The sequence below is a fragment of the Eumetopias jubatus genome, unplaced genomic scaffold (genome assembly GCF_037043125.1).
Source record: "Eumetopias jubatus isolate StellerSeaLion01/CBP00866 unplaced genomic scaffold, mEumJub1_p1.0 scaffold_15, whole genome shotgun sequence".
NCBI lineage: Eukaryota > Metazoa > Chordata > Mammalia > Carnivora > Otariidae > Eumetopias > Eumetopias jubatus.
In genome coordinates this window covers 90176406-90199268 of record NW_028274821.1, presented here as the reverse complement: position 1 = coordinate 90199268, position 22863 = coordinate 90176406, and the positions used below count along the sequence as shown (strand labels likewise).

General features: G+C 59.9%; 2 protein-coding genes across 8 annotated transcripts; one reads left to right on the top strand and one right to left on the bottom strand.

Annotated features, from left to right (window-relative positions):
* Positions 1 to 980: 980 nt before the first annotated feature.
* On the top strand, positions 981 to 6898 carry UCK1 (uridine-cytidine kinase 1). 2 transcript variants are annotated; one of them, XM_028090529.2, is made up of 7 exons: positions 981 to 1163; positions 1595 to 1754; positions 2549 to 2645; positions 2866 to 3008; positions 3088 to 3182; positions 4938 to 4986; positions 5665 to 6898. In XM_028090529.2, exons 1-7 carry the CDS (start codon positions 1083 to 1085, stop codon positions 5841 to 5843), a joined length of 804 nt encoding a protein of 267 aa, XP_027946330.1. In that variant the 5' UTR covers positions 981 to 1082; the 3' UTR covers positions 5844 to 6898. The 2 variants fall into 2 exon arrangements, with proteins under 2 accessions (XP_027946330.1, XP_027946329.1); XM_028090528.2 differs by having other exon boundaries at positions 987 to 1190.
* POMT1 (protein O-mannosyltransferase 1) lies at positions 6896 to 22767 on the bottom strand. 6 transcript variants are annotated; one of them, XM_028090522.2, is made up of 20 exons: positions 22441 to 22764; positions 21523 to 21674; positions 20343 to 20449; positions 19932 to 19982; positions 19225 to 19371; positions 18581 to 18692; positions 17915 to 17980; positions 17734 to 17827; positions 17349 to 17504; positions 15852 to 15982; positions 15414 to 15509; positions 14484 to 14576; positions 12726 to 12822; positions 11053 to 11145; positions 10614 to 10734; positions 10170 to 10267; positions 9539 to 9652; positions 9061 to 9187; positions 8131 to 8308; positions 6896 to 7677 (listed from the first exon to the last, which is right to left on the bottom strand). In XM_028090522.2, exons 2-20 carry the CDS (start codon positions 21642 to 21644, stop codon positions 7503 to 7505), a joined length of 2178 nt encoding a protein of 725 aa, XP_027946323.2. In that variant the 5' UTR covers positions 21645 to 21674; positions 22441 to 22764; the 3' UTR covers positions 6896 to 7502. The 6 variants fall into 6 exon arrangements, with proteins under 6 accessions (XP_027946323.2, XP_027946328.2, XP_027946324.2 ...); XM_028090527.2 differs by lacking the exon at positions 22441 to 22764 and adding an exon at positions 22154 to 22292; XM_028090523.2 differs by lacking the exon at positions 22441 to 22764 and adding an exon at positions 22028 to 22053.
* Between the last annotated feature and the right edge of the window lie 96 nt (positions 22768 to 22863).

Sequence of the window (22863 nt, the reverse complement as noted above, 5' to 3'; positions counted from 1 at the left end):
CCCCGCCCGGCTCACTGTGAGCAGAAGAAGGGTCCTCCCGGTTTTAAGCTCCTGCCTAAGTTCCTCTCATGTCCCTTCATCAGCTTCAGTCCGTCCAGGTCACAGAGCTCAGGAGGTCCCAGGCCCCTTGCACCCCTGCGCCCCCATCAGCAGAAGCTGCCTGTAACCCCTCCTGAGATGGGTTAGTGCTTCTGAAGTTACATAAACAGCGACTTTGCCTGCTGTCTGCATGTTACTGTAGTCTCTCTGGCTTCATACCTCATCAAATATTCATGCGGGGCTCACAGTGCATTAGGAGCTCCACCCACAAAGAGTCTTGATGCCTTGGGGGAAATACACAATTTGAATCCATCAGCATTTGCCTTCTCTGTGCCAGGCACCGGGGGTTCAGGGGTACCCAGCAGACTCGGTCTCGGCTTCCTTGGCTCACAGCCTGCCTAATGCTGGAGTCAAAAGTCATCGCTGTCACCACCACGTGCTGGGGAGGTTGGGTGACACTTGCTGCAGGGCAGTGGGGAACTTCTGAAGGCGGGGGTGGGGGGGGGCACCAGCGGCACGATCAGGGGAATGTTAGGAAATTCCGAGGGGCCCCGGGGAGCACAGGCTGCAGGGGGCTGACTTGCCGGCCCTGGCGCTACCCTTGCCCCAACTCCCCCAGCCCCGCTGTCTCCGGGGTGGGATCATCCCCGACGCCCCCAGGCACCGGAGGCTCGGACGGAGGGAACTTCCGCGGTCACTGCCTCTGCTGGAGAGGCCGCCCGGCGTCTGGAGACTCCTGCGGACAGCTGCGCTACTGAGTAGCTTCCGTCCTTTGCAGCAACCCCGCAGCACCCGGGGCTGCGGGAAACCCAGCCGCAGGTGAGCCGGCCCGCCCCACGGAGGCGCAGCGCCCTCCGTCGCCTCGGACTACAACTCCCGCCGCGCCCCGCGCGCTCCCACCGCCTCTCCCCGGCCACGCCGCGCGCCTCCCGGAAGTGGGGCCCCGGGGAAGCGTCTCCGACCTTCGCGCGGGGGTGGGAGGGCCGGCTGGTTCGGGGAGGCGGCGGGAGCTAGGGCCCCGATGCCCGCCGGCAGAGCCTGGGATGGCTTCGGCTGGAGGCGGCGACTGCGAGGGCGCGGCGCCGGAGGCGGACCGTCCTCACCAGCGGCCCTTCCTGATCGGGGTGAGCGGCGGCACCGCGAGCGGGAAGGTAAGGGGCTGGGCGGCCCCGGCCCCCTGGGACTCGGGGCGGAGCGGTCCGGCCACCAGCCGGGGACGAGACCCCGGGCTCCTGGCTGCCGAGGCGTCGCCTCCAGGGCGGACGCGGAGGGGCGAGGGGCTGCGGCCGTGGTGGAGCAGGCCGGGGCCGGGGTGCAGGCAGGGCGAGGGGCCCTTGCCCTCGGGCTCCCCCCAGCCTCCCCGCTGGCCTCGTTCCCCCGGGCCCCCGGGTGCGTGCTGCCCCTCTCGGTGCCCCGCGGCGCTCCCCGAAGGCCAGCCTCACGTGTCGCTGGTCTGCCGGGCGGCCCCTGGGGGCTGGTGGGTCAGTGTCTCCGGGGGCCAGCTCCGTGGCAGGGGGCGCAGGTGCAGGCGGCAGTCCTGTTTGTGTATTCGCAGTCCACTGTGTGTGAGAAGATCATGGAGCTGCTGGGCCAGAACGAAGTGGACCACCGGCAGCGGAAGCTGGTCATCCTGAGTCAGGACAGGTTCTACAAGGTCCTGACCCCAGAACAGAAGGCCAAGGCACTGAAGGGACAGTACAATTTCGACCACCCAGGTGCAGCTGAAGACCCTGAGGGGGTGAGGGAGGAGGACAGACAAGGGGACCGGCTCCAGGGTTGGCCGCCGATGCAGAGAGACCCCAGTGGTTCCATGAAATTTCCGAGGTAGCCTGAGCCGGAGCGGGCTGTGTGATTAAGTCAGAAAGAACTTTGCCTCCTTCTCTGTGCCCCGAGTGGCACTGCAGGAGCTGCTGGCTCCCTCAGTTGGAGCCAGTCAGGAAGTCTTTGCTGCGGAGCAGCCCTGGGGACCACTGCTCTGCCAGGACTGTGCTCATGGAGAAATCCCCCCACCTTCCTGCTGTTCGGGGTCCCCACCTGCCCCGGGGCAAAGTCCTTGGGAGGCTAGCAGGGGAAGCAGCGGGTAAAGAAGAGGGCCGTGTCCGGTCTGGTCTGATCAGGGGGCAGGTGCAAATGGGGTGGACAGATGAGGGGAAAGAGCCAGCCTGCCCTTGCCTCCACTGCTAGCAGGTTCCCCCCTGTGGCTGGCTCCCACGTGCGAAGGAGGGGACATGTGGGAAGAAGGCCTGAGGAGCATCAGTCGGTGGTTATTTCCCAGAAATAGAAGCAGATGCCTAACCCACCTATGTCCCCGTGCTGGCCGATCAGGAAATCCCTGGGGCCAGACTTCTGTGTGGGACAGCAGTCTGTAACTGTAAACTGTAGGGGTGGCCCTTAGTCCACACGTTCCTGGGTGGAGCTGTGGCTGCCCACCCCCAAGGCAAAGGAAGTTCACTCCCATCCCCAGCACGAGGACACCTGGATGGTCTTGCCTTCTGTTCCATCCCTGCAGATGCTTTTGATAACGATTTGATGCACAGGACTCTGAAAAACATCGTGGAGGGCAAAACTGTTGAGGTCCCAACCTATGATTTTGTGACCCATTCAAGGTAAGCGAGGTGCTTCCTGGGAGAGGGACCGTGTGCGGGGGGCCAGCTAGCGTGTGCCCTGCAGCAGCCTGGCCCTGCTGGTGTCTGGGCACACCCCTGTCCCCTGCCGTGATCTGTCCCCCCTCCACGCGGTCTGCCCCTGGGGACCGGAGCCGCCTGTGCCCCGGGCCCCCAGATCCCGTAGCTCCAGCGGGGCCCGTCTCCTGGTCTTGCCTCCTAGGTTAGCAGAGACCACGGTAGTCTACCCCGCAGACGTTGTTCTGTTCGAGGGCATCCTGGTGTTCTATAGCCAGGAGGTCCGGGACATGTTCCACCTGCGCCTCTTCGTGGACACGGACTCCGACGTCAGGCTGTCGAGAAGAGGTAAGGCGGACGCAGGCCTCTCTCTGCCCCTGGCCGAGGGCGCCCGCGAGTCCTCACCACCCTGCTCCTCCCGCCTCAGTTCTCCGGGACGTGCACCGCGGGAGGGACCTGGAGCAGATCCTGACCCAGTACACTACCTTCGTCAAACCAGCCTTCGAGGAGTTCTGCCTGCCGGTACCCCTTTGGCTTACTCGGGGACCTCCTTTTCTCCCTTTTCAAGAGGACCCTTGGCACCCTGTTCCATGAGAGCTGAACTGTGGGGCAGTGGGGTCTGATTTCCGAACAGAGAAGTTAGCTCCTCATACCCCCTCATAGGGACTCATTCTCCGCTCTAGAAGCATTGTCCGTGCAGATCCCTTCCTCTGCCTGGAAAAGCCCCTCGGCCCCCATGTCCACGCAGCTCCCCTCCTCCCTGCTTCAGGCCTTTCCCCACGCCACCTGCGTGGCCCGCCCAGGGTCACCCCGAGGACCCTCTGCTCCTGGCCCGCCTGTTTTCCGTTCTCCAGGGCGCCTCTGGCTGGCTGAGCTCGCTGCGCCTTGCTTGCCCCCTCGGAATGGGGAGCTGCACGGGGGCAGGGGCTCGTGTCTGTCCCCGGCCCGCACGGGCGCGGCGGTGCAGGCGCTTGCTGAACCCCCCCTCCCCGCCCCCCCACGCCACCTGTTCCTCCAGGCTGCCCTTGGCTGGCGCTCGGGGGCCTGCGGCCGGGTGTCTTGCCCTCCACTTTCCAGCTCTTACAGGATAGGACTTACAGGTGGTTTGAAAGGGAAACTTAACATGTTGCTTCTTAAAAGTAAAATACAGCACAAAGGAAATGGAGCCAGGATCCCCGCTTCCATTGAGTAGACACATGCATGCGGTTTGCTGCAGTTGGAAGAGAACGTCTTTTATTTTACTCATGTTCTCTGAAGTGTCTGGAAAGTGACAAGAAAAGTAAATTGATAATCGTACTCTCTCTGTTATTCATGGAAAGAAAGACATCTGGCAGAGCAGGTGGTTTACGGTAAAACTCTGGACACCCAGTCCCACCGGGTGACCCTGTGTGGAGGCTGCACCCCAGCACTGTCCTTGAACTTCCCGATCCCTTTATGTGCAGCCACACACCGAGTCCGGCCAAGGTGACCGTGTTCCTCCCTCGTCCCTGAAGTATGACCTTCCTCAGCTCTTCTCCTGCCCCTCACCAACCCCTCTTCTGCACCCCACCAGCGAGCACCCCCTGTGAGGCTGGCCTGGCCGTCTTGTGCTCATGGCTTCCGTGGGTCCCCACTGCGTGCAGACAACAGCTGCCCCAGGATCTGGCCCATGTCCACATGCCCGGCGCACGGACTGGTCCGCAGGGTCTGTCCCTCAGCTCAGACCACTTCCTTTTCCGCTCCTCCCGCTTGGCCTGATTTAGGCGTGTCCTCCTCAGCAACGTCTGGCTGGGGACCCCCCTCGGTGGCCCTGTTCCTCCTGGTATCTCTATCCCTGCCCTTACCTGGCAGCGCCAGGCGGGGGCAAGAGGTGCAGAGGGCCTTGCACGCGCCCTCCAGGGAGTATGCCACAACCCGGCCTGCTCCCTGCTCCGGGCTTCCAGCAGAAAGGTTCCTAGTTCCGGGGGAAGAGGATCACATGTGGTGACGGATGCCGCAGGTCACTTGGCTCAGCGAAGTGTTAGCACAGAGAACTGTTCCCACAGTGGCCTTCCCAGGAAAGCGCAAGCGCATTTCGGAGACGCCGGGGGAGAAACGTGTGTCTTCTGGCTGCCTCAGCTTCTCCTCCTGCCTCTCGCACCTGCCTAACACCTGAGTCCCGGCCCCCTGTCTGCCACCACACCGGCCCCTGCCACCCCCAGGGCTGCTGTCCTGCCGTGGAGTCTCGTGTCCAACAACCAGAAGTCCCGGCGGGGGGTGGGGAGCAGATCATCTGAGATCCTGCTTTTTGCCTTGCAGACCAAGAAGTATGCGGACGTGATAATCCCTCGAGGGGTCGACAACATGGGTAAGAACCAGGCCTGTCGCTGCCCCGACTCCGCAGCCTCCCTCCCGGGGCCCCGGAGCAGACCCTGCCCTGTCCTGGCAGTTACACTGAGTGATGAGGGTTTGCCGTCTGCGTCGGCTCGTGGCGCAGGTCCAAAGAATATTTTATTTATTTATTTTTTTAAAGATTTTATTTATTTATTTGAGAGAGAGAATGAGCACATGAGAGGAGGGAGGGTTACAGGGAGAAGCAGACTCCCCGCCGAGCAGGGAGCCCGATGCGGGACCCGATCCCGGGACTCCAGGATCATGACCTGAGCCGAAGGCAGTCGCTCAACCAACTGAGCCACCCAGGCGCCCCCAAAGAATATTTTAAAAACGTTTAACGCGTTGGATAACTTAAACGGATCCCCTCCTGTTTGTCAGTTATGTCAGTAAGGCCGGAGAAAGAGACTGATACTGACAGGGACTCGCTCGTTAGCAGGAAGTGTTTTCCCCAGGCTGGGCCGTTTTCCTGCGTGCCTTCCCTGACCCGCGGTGTTCTGTCTGCCGAGGCCCGGCACCGCCGGGGAGCCTCCGCGGGAAGGCCTGTGTTCCCGGCCCCGAGCCGCTGTGGGGCGGCGTGGCCCAGGGAGCCGGCAGCAGATGGAGGCGTCGAGGGGGGACCAGATGGGCTGAGTGCGCGCTGTCTTTGCCACAGTGGCCATCAACCTGATTGTGCAGCACATCCAGGACATCCTGAGCGGCGACCTTTGCAAATGGCACCGAGGGTCCAATGGGCGGAGCTACAAGAGGACATTTCCTGAGCCGGGAAACCGTCCCGGGGTGCTGACCTCTGGCAAGCGATCGCACTTGGAGTCCAGCAGCAGACCCCACTGAGGAGCGGGGTGCTCAGCCTCCTGGGCAGGACCCCTGACAGACCGTGTTCAGGGTCGGGCCCAGAGACGCCCACCCGCCCCTATAAACGCCACCGCTGCTTCCTCTGGGCGCCCTACAGTACGGACGGGATGGGACGGGGGTCACTGCACCTGTTACGCCCAACCGGATGTTGGCACACCCTCCCGACGTCTGTACCTGCTTGGTCACGTTAGAGGGTTAGAAGTCTAAGTTGCTGAGAAATGACTCAGAACGTGTGGTGAGCCAGTCGTGTCTTTTGGGACCGCGGAGCACGCGGCCTGGGTGTGGTGGCTGTCCCAGATGTGCTTGACAGGAACCCACAGCGAGAGCGACTCGCCCTAGGACGACCCAGTTCCCACACGTGTGTGACTGAAACAGGTTTGAGGAGAGCGTGTCCCCCTTCTGTGCGTTACACGTGCGAATGTTTCGTTATTTATCCTTCCGTGTGAGTTGTGACCCAGTAAGCGAGTTTCGTGCCCCGCCAGTGGGTGCGATCCAGCGCAGCACACCCGGATGTACGGAGCCGCAGAGAGCTCTCCCTCCTCCTGGGCTGTGCGCCCGGGAAGGAGCCCCCGCAGCGAACCTTTCCTTAACCAGCAGCAAACGCAGGCGGCGGCACCTGCTTACCCAGGCCGAGCCCGGCTCCGCGGCTGCGGTCGGAGGCAGGCTGGCGCGCGCCGTGTCCCCAGCGGCCCTGCTCGGGAGCCCCTGGGCCCCGGGCACCGTGTGGACAGGGCACGGCGTCCAACGCCAGCCAGTCTCCTTGCGCACACCCAGCGTCGCCAGCTGCATGCACGATGCCTGCAGTGGGTGTCCTGGTTTGTCTTCCCTCCCACGAGGCACGGTTTGTGTCCAAGTGACGCTTTCCCCTTGCCGCCGGCCGAGCTGCACGGGCACCTGCTGTCTCCTGTTGTCGGGCCCCGAGTGTAGTTACACAGATGGGACCTCATGGGCGCGTGGCCGCGTCTGATGGCTGTGTGACAGTCTCGTCAGCTTACTGTGCCCTTTGGAGGTTCAATAAATAACACCAAATACCAGTGCCAACGTGTCCGTGTTTAATTGTACGCAGAGGGCAGATTCGGGACGGGGGTACGCGGGGGTGACACGAGTCTCAACCTGCTGGTGCTGCTGGCTCGTCTTGCCCCCACCACGTCGGCAGCGGCGAGGGGTCCCAGGGTCTTCGCTGCAGTGACCAGAATCGAGGGCCTGTCATTCGGTAGCTTGTTTGGTGCTGATGTGATGGCAGGCCGGTTCCTCGAGGCCTCACGGGGGGACGGTGGCTGAGACGGCTGTGGCTCAGCAGGTCAGCGGGGGCCGGGGCCCTGGCCGCTTCGTCCCTAACTCACCCCCGTCGCTGCCCGCTCTGCTCCTGCTCTTTCCCCATCGCAAGGCCTGCCCTAGCCGCTCAGCATGCCCTAGTTCGGGGGCCCTTGGGCGCCAGGGGACACCCAGGGCATGTCCTCTATTGCCTGGAAAACGCAAACTTGGCTCAAACTGCTTGTCAGCGACTGTCTGAAGAAAAAGCAGAGCAGGCTGGCCGATCGGCCAAGCTTCAAGCTACTCTGTCAAGGACAAACACGGTTCAAGATGACCGCTCTTCCTGCCCTGACCCCGGCCCAGACGTTCACTGTGTGTGTCCTGTTAGTATTTTCGGATCAAAATGTCCCAGCTGTCTTTCCAGCGAAGGGCCTTGAGTTCGCTGGGCGAGAGTGACTTGTCCCCGTAGGTGAGCGGGCGCAGCGTGTTGAACACGTGACAGGCGCAGGAGTACCAGGCCACGACCAGGCCGCTGAAGAGGCTCCTCAGGAGCGGGGACCTGCGGAGACCGGAGCACAGGCACGGGGGACGTGGCTCTTCCTCGCCGTCATGAGCACATGGCCCCCTCGCACCCTGGCCCAGGCGCCGGACGGGACCCCTCGTGCATCTTCCAGACTCTCCCATCTATGCTCCGGCGCCAGGGCAGCATCCCCACACCGAGCGTGATGGGACCACAGCCCCTCCGAGAGGCTGTGCGGCTCCCGACCCCTCCCAAAATACCAAGCCCACACCCTCTGGTCCCGCTTCCAGAGCTCACTCTGGTTCATCTCCGCGGCACAGCGCACGACCCGGCCTACACCACTGGCTGTTCTGGAGCCAGAAGCGTCCTTCCCCGTCTCCCACACCCACGCCTCTCCCGGGGCGCCCCGTTGACCCCTCGCATGGCACACCGAAGTCCTCACAACAGCCCCGGACCCGGAGCCCACGGGGCGTGGCTGCGCGGGCCCTGTACCTGCACAGGCGGTCCCCGAGGTGCTCCAAGACCGCCGGGAGCAGGAGGATCTGGAAGGCGAGCGCAGGGAGGTAGTGGTAGAGGAAGAGCGTCTTCTCCATCATGAAGAACGGGACGTAGTTCACCGCCCAGCCGCCGGCGCACAGAGCCCCGGCCAGCGCCCAGCGCAGCCAGGAATCTGGGGGGGGCGGGGGGGGTGGCGCCCTGAGCCAGCGCTGCTGACCCAGGCCTCGCTTGTAAGGCTCTCCCCCAGTCCCACGAGCTGCTTTCCTCATCTTTAAGGAACACACGCTCTCCCTTTGCCCCACCGCCCGACCTGTCCCGTGAAATCTGGAGAAAGAACGATGTCGTAAGAACCTCCTGTAGCCTCCTGCGGGGTCCTCACCATCCCGACCCTCTGAGCCATACCAGCGCCCCCCGGGGGCCCCAGCTCCTCCTCCGGGATCAGCAGCAAGTGAGCCGGCCTCCTCGGAGCCCGAGCTGTGAGGGACTGTATGGGGCCCCCACCCTGCCCACTGGGGCAGGGTCAGCGGGAAGAGCGGGACGGTGCCACGCTGCTGAAGCCTTCGGGGCCTCACCCTGCCCTGGGTCTGTATTCCTTGTCTGTTTCAAGGTGGTCCGCAGTGATTTCTGTTATGCAAACCACCAGCACCAGAGTAACTCAGTGCCTGCTGGCCACTCTGTGCCACCCAGCCACCCCGTGCTCACGTCCCGGGGTGAGGGCTTTTCCTGCCTGGTGCCTGCATTTCCCTGGACAAGCATCTAACCCAATGTGGGAACTCAACGGCAAGACTTCGTCTCTAGGGAGACAAAAAATAGATTTAAGCTCGCTCCCAGCAGAAACAAGGAGGTCGCCTTAAGGCAGAGGTTCCTGGTGAGGCCAGGCTGTGGCCGGAAGCACCGCGAGCCCTCGTCAGAAGCTGCACTAACCCTCAGGGAGGTCACGGATACCCCTTCGCCGTCTAAGCAAGTACCACAGGAAGAGCAGAGCATAGACCAGCGTGGCGAGGCCGGCCGAGGCCCAGATCACGGCGTTCCCAAGCAGGTGGATCTGAGCCTGTGAGGGCACAGGGAGACCCCGTCAGCCACCGGCCGCGTGCCTGCCCGCCTGCAGCCCAAACGGGCTGGAACCCAGCCCACCGCTCTGGGTAAAGGGCTGAGTAGGGTCCTTGATTCTATAAACGGAAACGCAACCGGGAGAGGCCGGCGTTCTCGCTTTAACAACAGCTGCCCACTGCGGGTGAACCTCTCCCCTCACATCTGACGCGCGTACTGGCCCCGTGCTGCCCAATCTCATCGGGAAGGGCCCGGACCAAGCTAGGCCTGGGTAGGAGGCGGCGGCTGCTGTTCACGCCAGAGAAGTCTCAGGCAAGCGCTCCCCCTGCCGCCCGCACGAGCGCCCGCTCACACTGGTCCTGGGGTGCAGCCAGTAGGCGATGCTGGTGTCCAGGGTGACCCAGTCCAGCGGCGAGGAGCTGTACTTGTGCTCCGAGTCGTCGCTCCTCACCGTCAGCATCCTCCACTGCAAGAAGACCAGAGGCTGGAGTCGAGCACACAGCCAGACGCCGTCCTCGCTCAGGGGCCTGAGGGGCTGGGGTGTCCCCTTCACATTCATCTGGACCATGCAGCACAGGCGGGGGCAGAGACCCCCACCCCCCAGGGCCCCTGTCCCCCTGTCTGCGGGGGCAAGGGATTGAACTTGGTGCTAAGGACGCTTTTAGATTCGGGACCCCGAGTTTCCGGTTCTGACCTCTCTAGGGCTCCATCACGTTGACCTTGGCGCACTTCTGACCTGACCTGAGGGGCTCCAAACGTATTCTGGCCATGTGGCAAGGCTACACTGCCTGGTTCCTGACCACTCCTGCCCGCAAAGCCACAGGCCCGGGGCCGACCCGTGTGGCGTCGACCACTCAGAGCAGACAGAGAGGAACGTCCCCTGCCCAGCCAGGTCCCAGTTAAAGGCTGATGAGGGGAAGGGAACTGCTCTCTGGCGGGAAGTCAGCGCCCCCAGGCACAGCCATGCCGCCCCCGCCGGTCACCTGCAGCTCCAGGAACCTGGCCATGAAGCTCAGGTTTCTGCTGACGTCCATCTGTGCGGGTGAGTGCAGCTCGAGCTCCCTCTCCTTCTGCTCCTGGCCTGACAGGACACACGGACCCAAGGGAACATGCGCAGGTCAGGGGGCTCACCACAGAGGCCGTCAGCTTGGAGAAACGCCCACGTCCCACTTTTCAAACAACCCACAGTGTCGTCGTCGTCATCACTCCATCTGGCTTTCCCCACCAGACGCGATTAGCCCCGGTCAAATCCCGATCTTTCCACTCAAGAAAGCTCAGCTTGCACCGCCTTTGGGCGGAACCTCAGAGCACAGCTGGCCCGTCTAGGGCTCGGCTCAGCAGAGCGCGTGGCACGTCCAGTCCCCGCGTGAACCAAGAGCCTGCGGCTCATGGAAGTGGCAGCGACGGAAGCCAGGGGCCCGACTCACTTTTGCCGTACCGGTGTTCCTCCACGTTCCACACCATGCTCTCGTGGTAGCCGCGGGACAGCTTCTCCCCAACGACCTCCAGCTGCCGGAACCCCCAGTCCGGGAGGTGGGCCCCACTCAGCTAGCGAAACCGGTTGGGGGGGGGGGGGGAGACGGGGCATGACGCGGAGGCCCGGGGCCCCGGCTCACCCGCACCGCCCCCGCCCCCTGGTCCCTCTGTCTGCAGCCGGCAAGAGCGGCAGCCGGTCCCCCATGGGCCCACCACGTCAGGATCCAGTCTGAGAAGCTGGAGCCCTCCCCCTTCCGTGTGAGGGAAACACGGCAAAGGCTTTCGCCGGACGTCCTGCCCACGAAGAGCCCGCTGAGCCCGGAGGGTCCGGTAAACCGATGTCGTGAGCCCCCAGCCAGGACGGGCAAGCCAAACACGGCGCCCCTTTACCTTCAGGACCGCGGAGGTGTTCACGTGCACCAGGCGAACCTCTGACAAGATGGTCTTCCAAACCTCCGTGTCGGATTCTCGGTTTACGATGTCCTGTTAAAAGCAGGTCTTATCGATGATCTCATTCTATCCCCAATTTCCTGACATGTCAAGTGAGGACCGGTCACCAAACAACGACACTGTCTGAAACCAGGGGCCGAGCTCCGGGGAGTTAACAGGATGGCGCCCCTGACCTTGTTCCTGACACCCACGCAGCAAGGTGCTGGCTGGGCCGGGGGAGCACACCACCCTCCTTCGGAGTCGGGAGGCCTCCGCGCTCGGCCTTCTCTCTCTGGCAAATGCAGAGATGGTCCAGGCGAGGGTTACAGAAGGTCCCCGGGAGGCGTCCTGGGCGGCCCGGCTGATGGTGGGTAACGGAAACACTAACATCGTGAGCGCACTTAGCCTTGTCCTATCTTATCGCAGCCCCGCGATGACCCGTGAGGGCGTGTGGCTGCTGGTGGGAGCCAGGAGACCCAAGGCTCCGGGGGAGCGGGGAGGAGGCGGGGCCCACAGGTACAGCCTGCGTCCGCCATCCTCCCTCCTTGTTCCGTGAGCTGCGGTCCCTGGAAATGTGGGCGTGTGGGGGTGAAGGTGCCGCCAGCAGGGATGGAGCAGGACAAAGATCAGCAAGCCGTCAAGGTGGCAGAAGGGCAGCGGCGGCGGGGGGCCTCAGGGGTTCCACCGGGAGAGCTCCTGGGGACGGGGCCTGGGTGGAGAGCACTCCCACCCCGCGGCAACAGTGAGGAGAGGAGGGAGAAGCAGAACGGACATGTGTAGCACCGAGGCGGGAGGTGGGGGGTTGCTGCCGCACGTGTGCGCGCACGCACACGCACGCACACACGCACGCACACACACACACACACACACACACACACACGAAGGCAGTCTTGCAGCCCCTGGCTCTGTGGGGAAGGCCTGCCGGTGGCACTACACTGAGCACGCCTGCGAGACCAGAATTGGCGGGGGGAACCGGTGCTCCGGGGCAGCCCGGAGACACCCCAGCCGGGGTGTTAGTATGCCCAGCAGACTGAAGCTCTATTTGCACACGTCCTTCAACTCACAACGGCGCAAGGGCCCAGAACACAACTCTCTTCCTGCCACCTTTCCCTGTACGCCGCGTGCAGCCCCGGAGAGGGACTTGGGGGGCGCAGCATGTGCCCCTTGATGCTCAGAGGCCCGGCTGCCTCAGGAGAGGGCACCTGCAAGGAACCGCCACCCCGGCCGGAGCCCCAGCCGTCCCCAGGGAAGCCCCGGGACCAGGGTGTTCATTCACGCCAGGTGAGGGTCAAGGACAGGGCTCCTGTGGTGGAGGGAGGGTGGCCGGGGCCCTGCCCCTGTCATTCCGTGACCTGGTCTCGAGGCTGCAGAGGCCGCCAAGTCCGAGGAAAGCTTCACCTGGCGGCCCCGAGAGCCAGACGGCAGCACGGAACACCGACCAACTGCTCCGCAAGCTCGTCCCTCCTGCAGAGGAAGTCTCCGTCCCCCACGAAAACATCTCAGGCTTTTTTTAAGACTAAAAATCACTAATTTTACATCTGAGTCACAGTTATTCTAAAGAGCGGTTTTGAATGTCCCGTGTCAGAAAGGACGCATTCCTGGTGGCCATCGAGGGGTTCCCGCCAGGGACTCACCAGTCTCCAGAGGTTCTGGGAGGGCATGGAGATGTTGTAGTCGACGTAGCAGGAGACCTCCTGCGAGTGGGGGCTCAGGGGCGCAGCCACATCGTGCCTGGAAAACCAAACAGTCCAGTGGAGGGAGTTCCTCACCCTGCCGATCACTACGCCTTGAAGGGAAAAAAGCCACTTTCAGAAACAAAGCCTGAGCAGCCTGCAGGAGCACCCGGGCCCCGAGGTGCGCCAGCTGAGGGCGTGCGGATAAACGAGACACTCGACGGCAGCCGCTCCCCAGGGATCACACCTCTGGGGAAAAGTCCACATGATGTGGGGGTCTGACGGCCGGCAGTCCACGCTGTGTGGGCATCGCCACTCCGCCACGGACGGCAAAGCCGGTCTCAGGGAGGTGCTCGCTGTCCCGGGAGCAGGACGACGCACCCTGGGCCTTGGAAATGGCGGGACCAGGAATGCTGTCGGGGGACAAAGTGCCCTCGGGGACGGCGACCTCAAACGTCCAGAAACACCCACCTCCCTCCTTCGCGCAGTTGTCACGCTTTATCCTACTTTGTGCCGGGTGCTCTGGGGTAGCTGGAGACAGTCCTCACACCCCAGAAAAGGCAGACCTTCACATGCATGGACAAGAGTGCCAGGCTGTGGGGCGCTACCAATAAAACCAAGACAGCAGGGAGCACCTGGGAAAGGCTTTGAGGAGGCGACATTTCAGCTGACACGTGACTACAGCGAGTGGGCCACTGGGGGATGTGAGTCCAACAACACTCCAGGCAGACGGAGCAGGTGTAAAGGCCCTAAGGGCGCTGCACTCGGTTGTCTGGGGACAGCAGGGAGGCCAGGGGGGACCGCAGTGAAGCTCACCAGGGGTCACCAGGGGCACGATCCCGAGGGACTGGGAGAAGTGGGGATGTTATTCTGAGTGTGACGGCCACATGGTGGGAATTGCTGGAGGGCTTCTGGCCAAGAAGTGAGACCAGGCCTGTAGACGGTGTGTGCTCACAGGGCGCTGCTGTCGGTGGGGGGTGGGCAGGGAGGCAGGAGGTCGGGGCACCAGCCCTAACAGCACAGGGGTCAGGCCTGGACTGGGTCATGGCAGGAGCAGAAGGAAGAAAGAGAAGCAGCCAGGGTGGTGGCTGAGCAAACGGCTCTTTGCAGGGGGAAGCAGGCCAGAGGCCAGGAGGAGCCTGCAGTGTGGCTTTTGGGGGGAAGCAGGGACTCAAGGCACAATTTGGGAGGCATGAGGAGCCACGAGATGACCCAAGAAGCTGGGTGGAGGTAGGAAGAGAGGAGGCTGGGCACATCAGTTTGCAGAGACTGCTCAGGTCAAGTCAGATAAGGGCCAAGCACCGACACACACGGATCCTTCAGGACCCTACATAGCTGGGATTTCAATCCTTCTTGAATTCACACGCACTTTAAGCCATTTAACTTTATGGAAGAGCCCGCACTTCATTCTGTGTGGGAAGCCCTCCCATGCTCTCCCTAACTTGTCTTTCAAAGCTCCCCCCGCCCACAACCTCTCGCTGCGGGGTCCAGGGTGGCACCGGGGTTGCGGGCTACCCCGCTAAGGCTCCGTTTCCCTTCCCCCCCTCCCTGTGCTGCTGTCATTGGGCCCCTCCCAACACCAAGCACAGGCTATGGCATGGGTCCACCCCGAGGGAGCCAGAGCCAGCCATGGGGGCAGTTGGGCGGGCTTTGATCGGGACAGAGAACCCCCGGCGGACACCCCGAGAGGAGCACAGAGGGCCGAGGGCGTGCACTCACGTGTTGAGGAAGCGGGTGGTCATGCCGTGCACCAGCTGCACCACGTCCCCATGCCGCACAGGCCTCGGGGGGTTACTCACCACCAGCTGATGCCTGCGGAGACAGAGTGCCGGCCGGCTGGACACGGGGCCTCCTGGGTCTACGCACGCACACCAAGGGCCCAGCAGGGTGGTGGCGAGCGTGGGGAAGCAGCCAGGCCTGGGCCGCCGCCTCACGCGGCCGCGCAAGTAGCAAACCCAGCAGCTGACCGCGGTTGCGCCACGATGGGTACAGGGAAGTCGACACGCCCGGGACGGGAGGATGGTGGTCAAGGCAGCCTCCCAGAGCTGACATTCAGGTTTTAAGAAGGAGCCAGCTGGGTAGGATCGGTCCAGCCTGGTGACAGCACAGAGCGGGTGCTGTGAGCGGCCGGCCAGGCGTGGGGCGGGGAGGAGGCTGGGAGCTGGGAAGCCACCGCCAGGGGTCTGGATGGCACTGGAGGGGCAACGGAGGCTAGGAAGGGTTTCAGCACGACCGTGACCTGCCATGAGGGACATTTTAAAAGACACGCAGAGCTGCAGAAACTGGAGTGGGAGGAGAGCGCTGGGGAGGCGGCAGGGGGTAGAGATGGAGGCCAGGATGGTTCGAGACCTCCTTTGCAGGTGGAGCCCACAGATGGGCTGCCGGACCGGACGGGAGAGGGGGGACAAGGGAGTCCTCCGTCCGTGAGGCCTGAGCAAGGGACTGCCTCAGGGGGTGCAGGGAGCGCTGGTAGAGTTTGTGGAGCCCCCCGGGCGAGATACTGGTGGGCAGTTCCCTGAGGAAGCATCCAACCCCCTGCCCGCGGGCTCATCAGCACAGAGCTGCTCTCGAAGCTCCGAGGGAGGAAGCGTCCACGGAGAGGGGGCCACAAGGCCAGCCCGACTCTGGAGTCCCAGGACCTGCACGCACCTCCCGGGATCCTTCACGATCCACCAGTTGTTGACGTCTTTGAAGGGGTAACAGGTCACCTGCTGCTGGTGCGAGCTGCCTCGCCCATTCTCGTATCTGCGTGAAGGAACCAACACAACAACGCGTTCTCTCGAGGTTCCTGCAAACACCACCTGGCAAGGTGTCCGGGTGAAAACAAAGTGCAAGTGTGGGTCTCAGAGGGGCCGGAGGACGCGCCCAGCGTGCGAGTGGTGCAGCAGACGTGGGAGAGCCCGGGCTCTCTGCTCCCCAAGACCCTCTGTTTCATACACAGAAATGCCAAGATCCGTTGATAATCAGAATCTGAGAGCTCCATGGCTTTCTCAGAAATTTCACTTACAGCGAAAGCTGGTGACAGCAAAAATGTGAAAAAAACCAAACATGTTACGACCTTCGAGTTACAACGGTCGCTTTCCTTACATCATGGGGTAGGTGCTCTGGTGGGAATGAAGCCAGCAGGGCACGGGTTTGCCAAAGACGTTCTTCAGAGTGACCTGGGAGCCGTAGGCCACCTCCAGGGGCTGGCCTTGCGTGATCCGAGCTAGCCCTCCCTAAGACAAAAGCAAAAGGTGGCACATGAGGAACCGAGCCTCTTGACAGCCACACCTCCACGGGGGGTGTGTGTGTGTGTATTCGGGGTGGTGGCGGTCATTATCATGTCACAGAACTGGCTATGAGAACATAGGACCTGCTCCTCACGGGTTACATCATGTAACCCTAACACAGGGGACTCGATGCTGCCTCCGGGGCCAGGCACTCTCCTGTCCTTCCACACACCCCCTCACTTAGCTGCCCCATCTTCTGAGAAAGGCAACTCTGTACATTTGAAAGGTGACTCTCAAATAAGTAAATAAATCTTTAAAGAAAAAAGAACGGGGCACCAGGGTGGCTCAGTGGGTTAAGTGTTCGACTCTTGGGTTTCGGCTCAGGTCATGATCTCAGGGTCCTGGGATCGCGCCTTGCGATGGGCTCTGCACTCAGCAAGAAGTCTGCTGGAGCTTCTCCCTCTCCCTCTGCCCCTACTTGCGCTCTAAAAAATAAATCTTTTTTTTTTTTTAAAGACTTTATTTATTTGACAGAGAGACACAGCGAGAGAGAAAGCACAAGCAAGGGGGGCAGAGCCAGAGGGAGAAGCAGGCCTCCCGCCGAGCAGGGAGCCCGATGCAGGGCTCGATCCCAGGATCCTGGCATCATGACCTGAGCCGAAGGCAGACATTTAACCGACTGAGCCACCCAGATGCCCCTCAAATAAATAAATCTTTAAAAAATAAAGAAAAAAGGGGTGAGAAGACTAGCACTTGGATGAGCTAAGAAACCTGCCCAAACCTGCGTGCCTGGCTGTCAGCAGAGCCAGCACTCAAGAACGGGACCCATCTGCCTCTCCTGCCCTCACCACCCCAATCGGTACGTTTTACATTCTCTGCAAAGTCAGTAGGAATGAATGCCAGACTAGAGCTTGTCCTGTGATGCGTGTGCACCTGTCCCGAGTCTGTAGGACTTCACCATGTCCTCAGGCAGGTCACAGTGAAGGGCTGATCCCTTTGCCTATTTCCACACCATCTGCACATGCAGAATTTCTTTAGAAATACTAACGCAGATTCTTTACGTCTTGATCTGGTTTCCCCCTAACACTTGACAGTGTTTACATAAGAAAACTCTTGAGTCTAGGGGCGCCTGGGTGGCTCAGCTGGTTAAGCCTCTGCCTTCGGCTGAGGTCATGATCTCAGGGTCCTGGGATCGAGTCCCGCATCGGCTCCTTGCTCAGTGGAGAGTCTGCTTCTCCCTCTCCCTCTGCCACTCCCCCTGCTCGTGCTCTGTCTCTCTCTCAAATAAAATCTTAAAAAGAGAAGAAAAGAAGAGAAAACCCTGAGTCTAGCCTTGTCTCCTCTCTGAGGCGGCCGTGGCGCCCCTCCTTACCTCCAGGCTGGCTTGGAAAGCACTGGACATGATCTGATCGTGGGGCCCGGAGCGGTAGACCAGAATCAAGTGGACGTAGAAGAACAGCAAGTACATGAGGGCCGGGATGACCAGCAGCGCTGCCGCTCGGGCAAGCAGGTGACAGAGCACACGGACCTGCCACAAGATGGACAGGTCACGTCCCGCCGCTCGGGAAGGTGCACCTGCTCTAGACAGGCAGGCCCCGAGGAGGTGGCCAGCGGAGCTCTGGGCTCCCCGCGGCCACTGGCGGGAGGCTCACGAAGGCCCGTCTTCTGGAGGAGCCTTTCTCCCCAGACACTCATCTCACACCAACCTCCTCCCACCCCGGGGACGGCCACTCGCCCCGCTCCAGGGCAGCACCTACGTGTGACAGAGTCCGGTCTCCGATCAGGTGCCAGGCATGGACGCCGGCGACGGTGAGCACCAGCAGGTACGTGCAAACACCCACGTATTTGACACTGAAAAGACCCGAGGAGAAATCGTTACAACGAGGCACAGAACAAGGAGGATGCCAAGGCTGTCTGAGACCTGTGGACCAGACTCACCCCACAGCGCAGGAGCAGGCCACTCCCGTCAGCGTCAGCCAAAACCACCAGCTCAGAGAGAAGGGCCTGGGGTCAAAGCAGAAGAGCAAAGCTGGGAACGGTTCACGAAACATCACCCAAGAAGGCGCACTCCTCAGACCTCTCGGGGTCGGCTGGCAATCCCGAGTTTCATGACCAGAAAAATGAACCGTCTGCCAAATCTCAGTCCTGGCAGAATTTTTTTCTTTTTGGCCAGAACATTTTCCAAGTTAGTTTAAATTACATAAAAATGAGGGGCGCCTGGGTGGCTCAGTTGGTGAAGCGTCTGCCTTCAGCTCAGGTCATGATCCCAGAGTCCTGGGATTGAGTCCCGCATTGGGCTCCCTGCTCCGTGGGGAGCCTGCTTCTCCCTCTGCCTCTGACCCTTCCCCTGCTCATGTGCTCTCTTGCTCACTCTGCCCTCGCTCTCTCTCTCTCTCAAATAAATCATCTTAAAAAAATTTTTTTTTAATTATATAAAAATGAGAATGTATTTGTGAAGTCAGGAGCCAAAGGCCAGTCTAAATGATGAAAGACAGTCCACAAGCAGCTTCCCCAAATGAAAAGGCATCAGACCTTCTCAGGTCAACAAACCACCCAGATTCTTCTTTCTCATTAACTAGGAAGGACATGTCCCCTTCTGCATACCTCTGTTTTTGGGAGTTGGAGAACTTCAGATAGGACAGCACGGCCAACAAATTAAAAAATATTAACACTGACTCCAAAAGCATGAGCCTTGACTGAGTGATGAGCGCATTCTCTGTTAGAAAGAGGATACGTACGTCAGCTGTCAGGGAGCAGGGGCAAACGTAAGGAGATGGGAGCACCCACAGAAAGGACACCCTCTAAATGCCACAAAACGTGGCCAGGGGAAGTTCAGGATTGGGTGGCTGGAAGGGGACGGGCTCCAGAACGGCGAAAGCGAGTTCTTAGGTGTGAATCATGCCTAGCAAGACCCGTGTGACCCTGGGCAAGTCACCGAACCTTTCTGGGTCTTTATCTTTCTCATTGGCAGAAGGAATACCAATTCTGTGGCACGTGGATGTATTCAGCTGCACAAGTCTGACCACACGGTCCCGCCACCCCACACCCTGGGAGGAGGACGACTGACTCCCAGAGTTAAATCTGGACAAAGTGGGCATACTTCCTTCCATCCTGGGAGTAGGAGACCCTGCAGGGGGCACATCTACTAAATGCATGAGCTCTCCTGGGCTGCACACTGGGACATATCCAAGGCCCGCGCTGGGTTCTTCCCTGCGTGACACCAAAGCAGGTGGAGGCCTGGGTCTCACCGATAAGCATCAGCAGAGCGGCCCCCGTGGCGGCGCAATGAGAAAAGCCGAGCTCCAGCAGGATCTGGTAGGCCATGGGCACCAGAAGGGCCCCGGTGAGGGCCGGCAGCAGGCGCAAAGACCACACAGGCACATTGCTGCTGTATTCTGGAAAAGCAACCATAGCAGAGCTGAGCACACAGTGCACGCACCATCTTCCTGCACTGCAGGTGTGTTTTCAAACACAGTGTCATGTTCACAGACCCTAAAATGCAAGTTTGCAAAACTAGGGACCATGTCAGGGACGGAGTGTGTGCGCTGCAGATAAAAGCTTTGACATTGGCCGTGCGCAGTCAAAGCCTAGCTCTCATCAAGCGCAGAAACAATGCCTAATGATTCTGAAAGTAGTTAGTGCTTTACTTATTTATAAATCTACCCCATCTTTTCCCAAAAACATTTGAGGCACAGACAAAACTTACACGTACAAAAGATAACTGCGATCAGACACCAAGTACAGACTGCGTTATGTGTACTGAAAACCAAGGACAAAATAAGGACTATGATTAAGCGCTAAGATGTCTACCAGACCTTTCAAAAGCCTTCCACTTGTACCGAATTTATCATGCCCTGGACAAATTAATAAACCACGTTGTTAATCCCTATGAAAGCTGATCCCTCTCCATCCTAACATATGCAATGTCACAAGGTTAGTGAAAATAACCTTTTACCTGCTCCGATTCTGTTCCACAAAAAGTTACCATCGAATCCTCCTAAATAACCTGAAACAGAAGACGAGTCAGTAACTATCCCGCGCAGCAAAGAGTTGGGGGAGTGCCAAACGGTAGCAGCAATAGGGAACCAATGATAATCAGACATGGTTTCTGCCCTCAAGATATTTCACTTACGAGTTTTATTATTTTTTAAATAAATTGCCACAATTCTATTTATTTATTTACTTATTTATTTAGGTGTTGTAAATAAGCTTTATTTAATTTATTTTTAAGTAATCTTTACGCCCAACGTGGGGCTTGAACTCACAACCCCGAGGATCAAGAGTCGTGCTCCGCCGACTGAGCCAGCCAGACACCCCTCACTTACAAGTTTTAAAAAGGGCTACTTCTCTTACTAATGAATCCTACCTCCTAAGGCCAGCAGCATGTGGCCAAATGGTGGTCCACTGCCATCCAGAAAGAAGATCCGCTTCATGTAGAAAGAGATGTACTGCCCATAATATACTTCATCAAAACTGGAAAGCAAACCCGCATGATATTCAACTAGAAATTTTCACCAAACACAGGTATCAGGGTAAACGTATACCTGTTTCCAAACAAGGTGAGAGAGTGCTCAGCCTTGGTCAGGGCTTCTGCCGAAACTGTACCGCATCCCCAAATATTAAGACAGGTGCGCAGCATCATCCATCCACAAGGACAGGAGGGAAAACTCACCAAGAACAGCCATACACTCAGGATGTTTGCCCAACACAGACTCTATTTACCCTCCCCAGTTTCATTTAGGGACGTGCTAGCAGGCAGCCTACTGAGAGGCCTCACAGACCTGAGGCTACATCTGTGACTAAGGGTCAGAATCACACCTGGTAACCAGGTGCAGGGCTAACAGGGAAATGTGCAGAAACCAACGGCAACAAATGTTTTCAGACAATCAGGGTCATTCAAGGATCCTGTCAATACTGCTGTCAATTTCTTAGGCGTGATAACGTTAATTCAGTTTTATTTTTAAGAGTTCTCATCTTTCAGAAACATACCAAATTACTTAAACATGCTGCTTATTATGACTTGCCCCCCAAATATCCACTGAAGTTGAGTGATGAATACACTGGTTGGGGAGGGGGTCATTAAACTATTCTCCCTACTTTTGTGTACGTTTAATGTGTTCCACAGTGAAAAGTTAAACTTTTTTGTTCTTTTTTGAACACACGTATTAACCAGATAGTGCACAGCCCTGTAATACCACCAGCAGTCATCTCTCCTTAGAACAAAGAACGCACTCAAAGGTCAATGGCGACTCACTTCCAAATCCATCAATCCTCCACCCTCCACCCTTGATTTTAAATGGTTACCTACAGCTGCTACCTGTTTCAGGGGCCAGATTTCACCTGCTAGAGAACTACAGGGCAAGATGTGATAGGTGGACTCAGCATGTGCTGTCCTAGGGGACAAACTGGCCTCTCCTCTGCCCAAAACACCCATCACCGAGTTCCACTCTCTCACTTCTGCTGTTCAGAAGGGCACTTTCTGTCACCAACACATGAACAAATTACAATTCTTTCCGATTCGCCCTGAGTGGGGTTGTATGGCTTACACCACAGCCCTTGGATAGGCAAGCTGCCACAGGCGGCTCAGTAAGGCCACTGCAGTCAGAACCACAACATTCAAATTGATGTCAGCCTTCACCACCACAGGGCGCTTCAAAAATCCCAACATCTCGTAGAGCAGCAGGTCCTTGAGGATGCCCTGGAGAAGAAGGGAAGAGATGGCATCAATAAATAAGCAGCAACCCCCCGGCTCTCAGGTGCACCACGAAGAACCGTGCGTTAGGGGGTCGCTGAGAGAGAGCCAGGAGGACACCAGGAGGCAACTAAGGTGAGAATTCGGGGACCTCAGGAATGAATATTCACTCACTCAACAAGTCACTCCACGAACACCAGCTGAGCACTTCCCAGAGAGGAGCTGCTTATTATTAGGGAAGAGCGCGGACCTCGCCAACCTCGCCCTTCTGGGCTTCAGAAGGCTCCTCATCTGCCGCTAGTGCCACCCCACCCGCCCGTCCCCGCTGCAGCCCATCCCCTAGGCGCCCCCTTTCTCACCCTGAGGGTGCATCTGTACCCAGGCGCCCCCGTTTCCTCCCCGAGGCGTCAGCCTCCCTTGAGCTCCACTTGTCTTAAGGCTGCATCTACGCTAAGCGCCCCTTCTCGCACCAAACAAAGCTGCACCTGGCCTTTGACGGGCCTCTTCTCGGCAGAGACCTCATGGGCCCTGGGAGGCCCCCACTCCTCTTCCAGAAATTCTCTTTCTCCCTCAGGCTGCGCCCCCTCCTCTCCCAAGGCTGCACCTGCCGGGGCTCCCGTCTCTCCCCGGGCGCACCTGCCCTCGGCCCCGCCCCCTGTCGGGCCGGACGCCGACGCCCCCGCCCCAGCTCGTCCGCAAGCCGCGCACGCGCGTCCCGCGCAGACTCCCCGGGATCTCAGCTGGGCGTTCGTGCCTGGCGCCCCAAACGTACTCTCGTTTCGTCGAGTTCCCGCAGAGGTGCTCCCCGCGTCCTGCCCTGCCTCGGACCCGCCGGCGGGGGTGCGTGGGGCGGCGACGGTTAGGGGTTCTCGTCGCGCGCGGGGGCGAGACCGCTCGGCACTCGGCGCCGCCCACGCACCGCCTGCTCGACGCTCGACTCGCCGTGCCTACAGAACCTTTCGCGGGAGCGGCGCGCGTGCGCCCTCGGCCAGAGCACCGCGCGTGCGCCGCAAGGGCTCTCAGGGTCTGGAGCGGCGCGGAGACCCTCCTCTGTAGTAACGTCTTTAACGGCTTTAGTAGTCCAGGAACGCCGTGCCCACTAAACGCTCCGGTGTCTTAAAAAAAAAAAAAGACAATCGGGCCTTAACCCTGTGCATCTCAGTGCGGTCCGGCGAGCACCTCGCGTGCGGGTGTC

Bases quoted from the DNA above. Each gene is read 5' to 3' on its own strand.
- POMT1 (XM_028090522.2), bottom strand. From the start codon at position 21,644: ATGTTGGGATTTTTGAAGCGCCCTGTGGTGGTGAAGGCTGACATCAAT. The intron at 19,983-20,342 runs GTAGGATTCATT...CTTCTGTTTCAG, and splicing joins CATGCTGCTGGCCTTAGGAG to GTTATTTAGGAGGATTCGAT. The intron at 10,735-11,052 runs GTAAAGGGGCGC...CGGTTTCGCTAG, and splicing joins ACACCTCCGCGGTCCTGAAG to CTGAGTGGGGCCCACCTCCC.
- UCK1 (XM_028090528.2), top strand. From the start codon at position 1,083: ATGGCTTCGGCTGGAGGCGGCGACTGCGAGGGCGCGGCGCCGGAGGCG. The intron at 2,646-2,865 runs GTAAGCGAGGTG...CTTGCCTCCTAG, and splicing joins GATTTTGTGACCCATTCAAG to GTTAGCAGAGACCACGGTAG. The intron at 3,009-3,087 runs GTAAGGCGGACG...CTCCCGCCTCAG, and splicing joins CGTCAGGCTGTCGAGAAGAG to TTCTCCGGGACGTGCACCGC.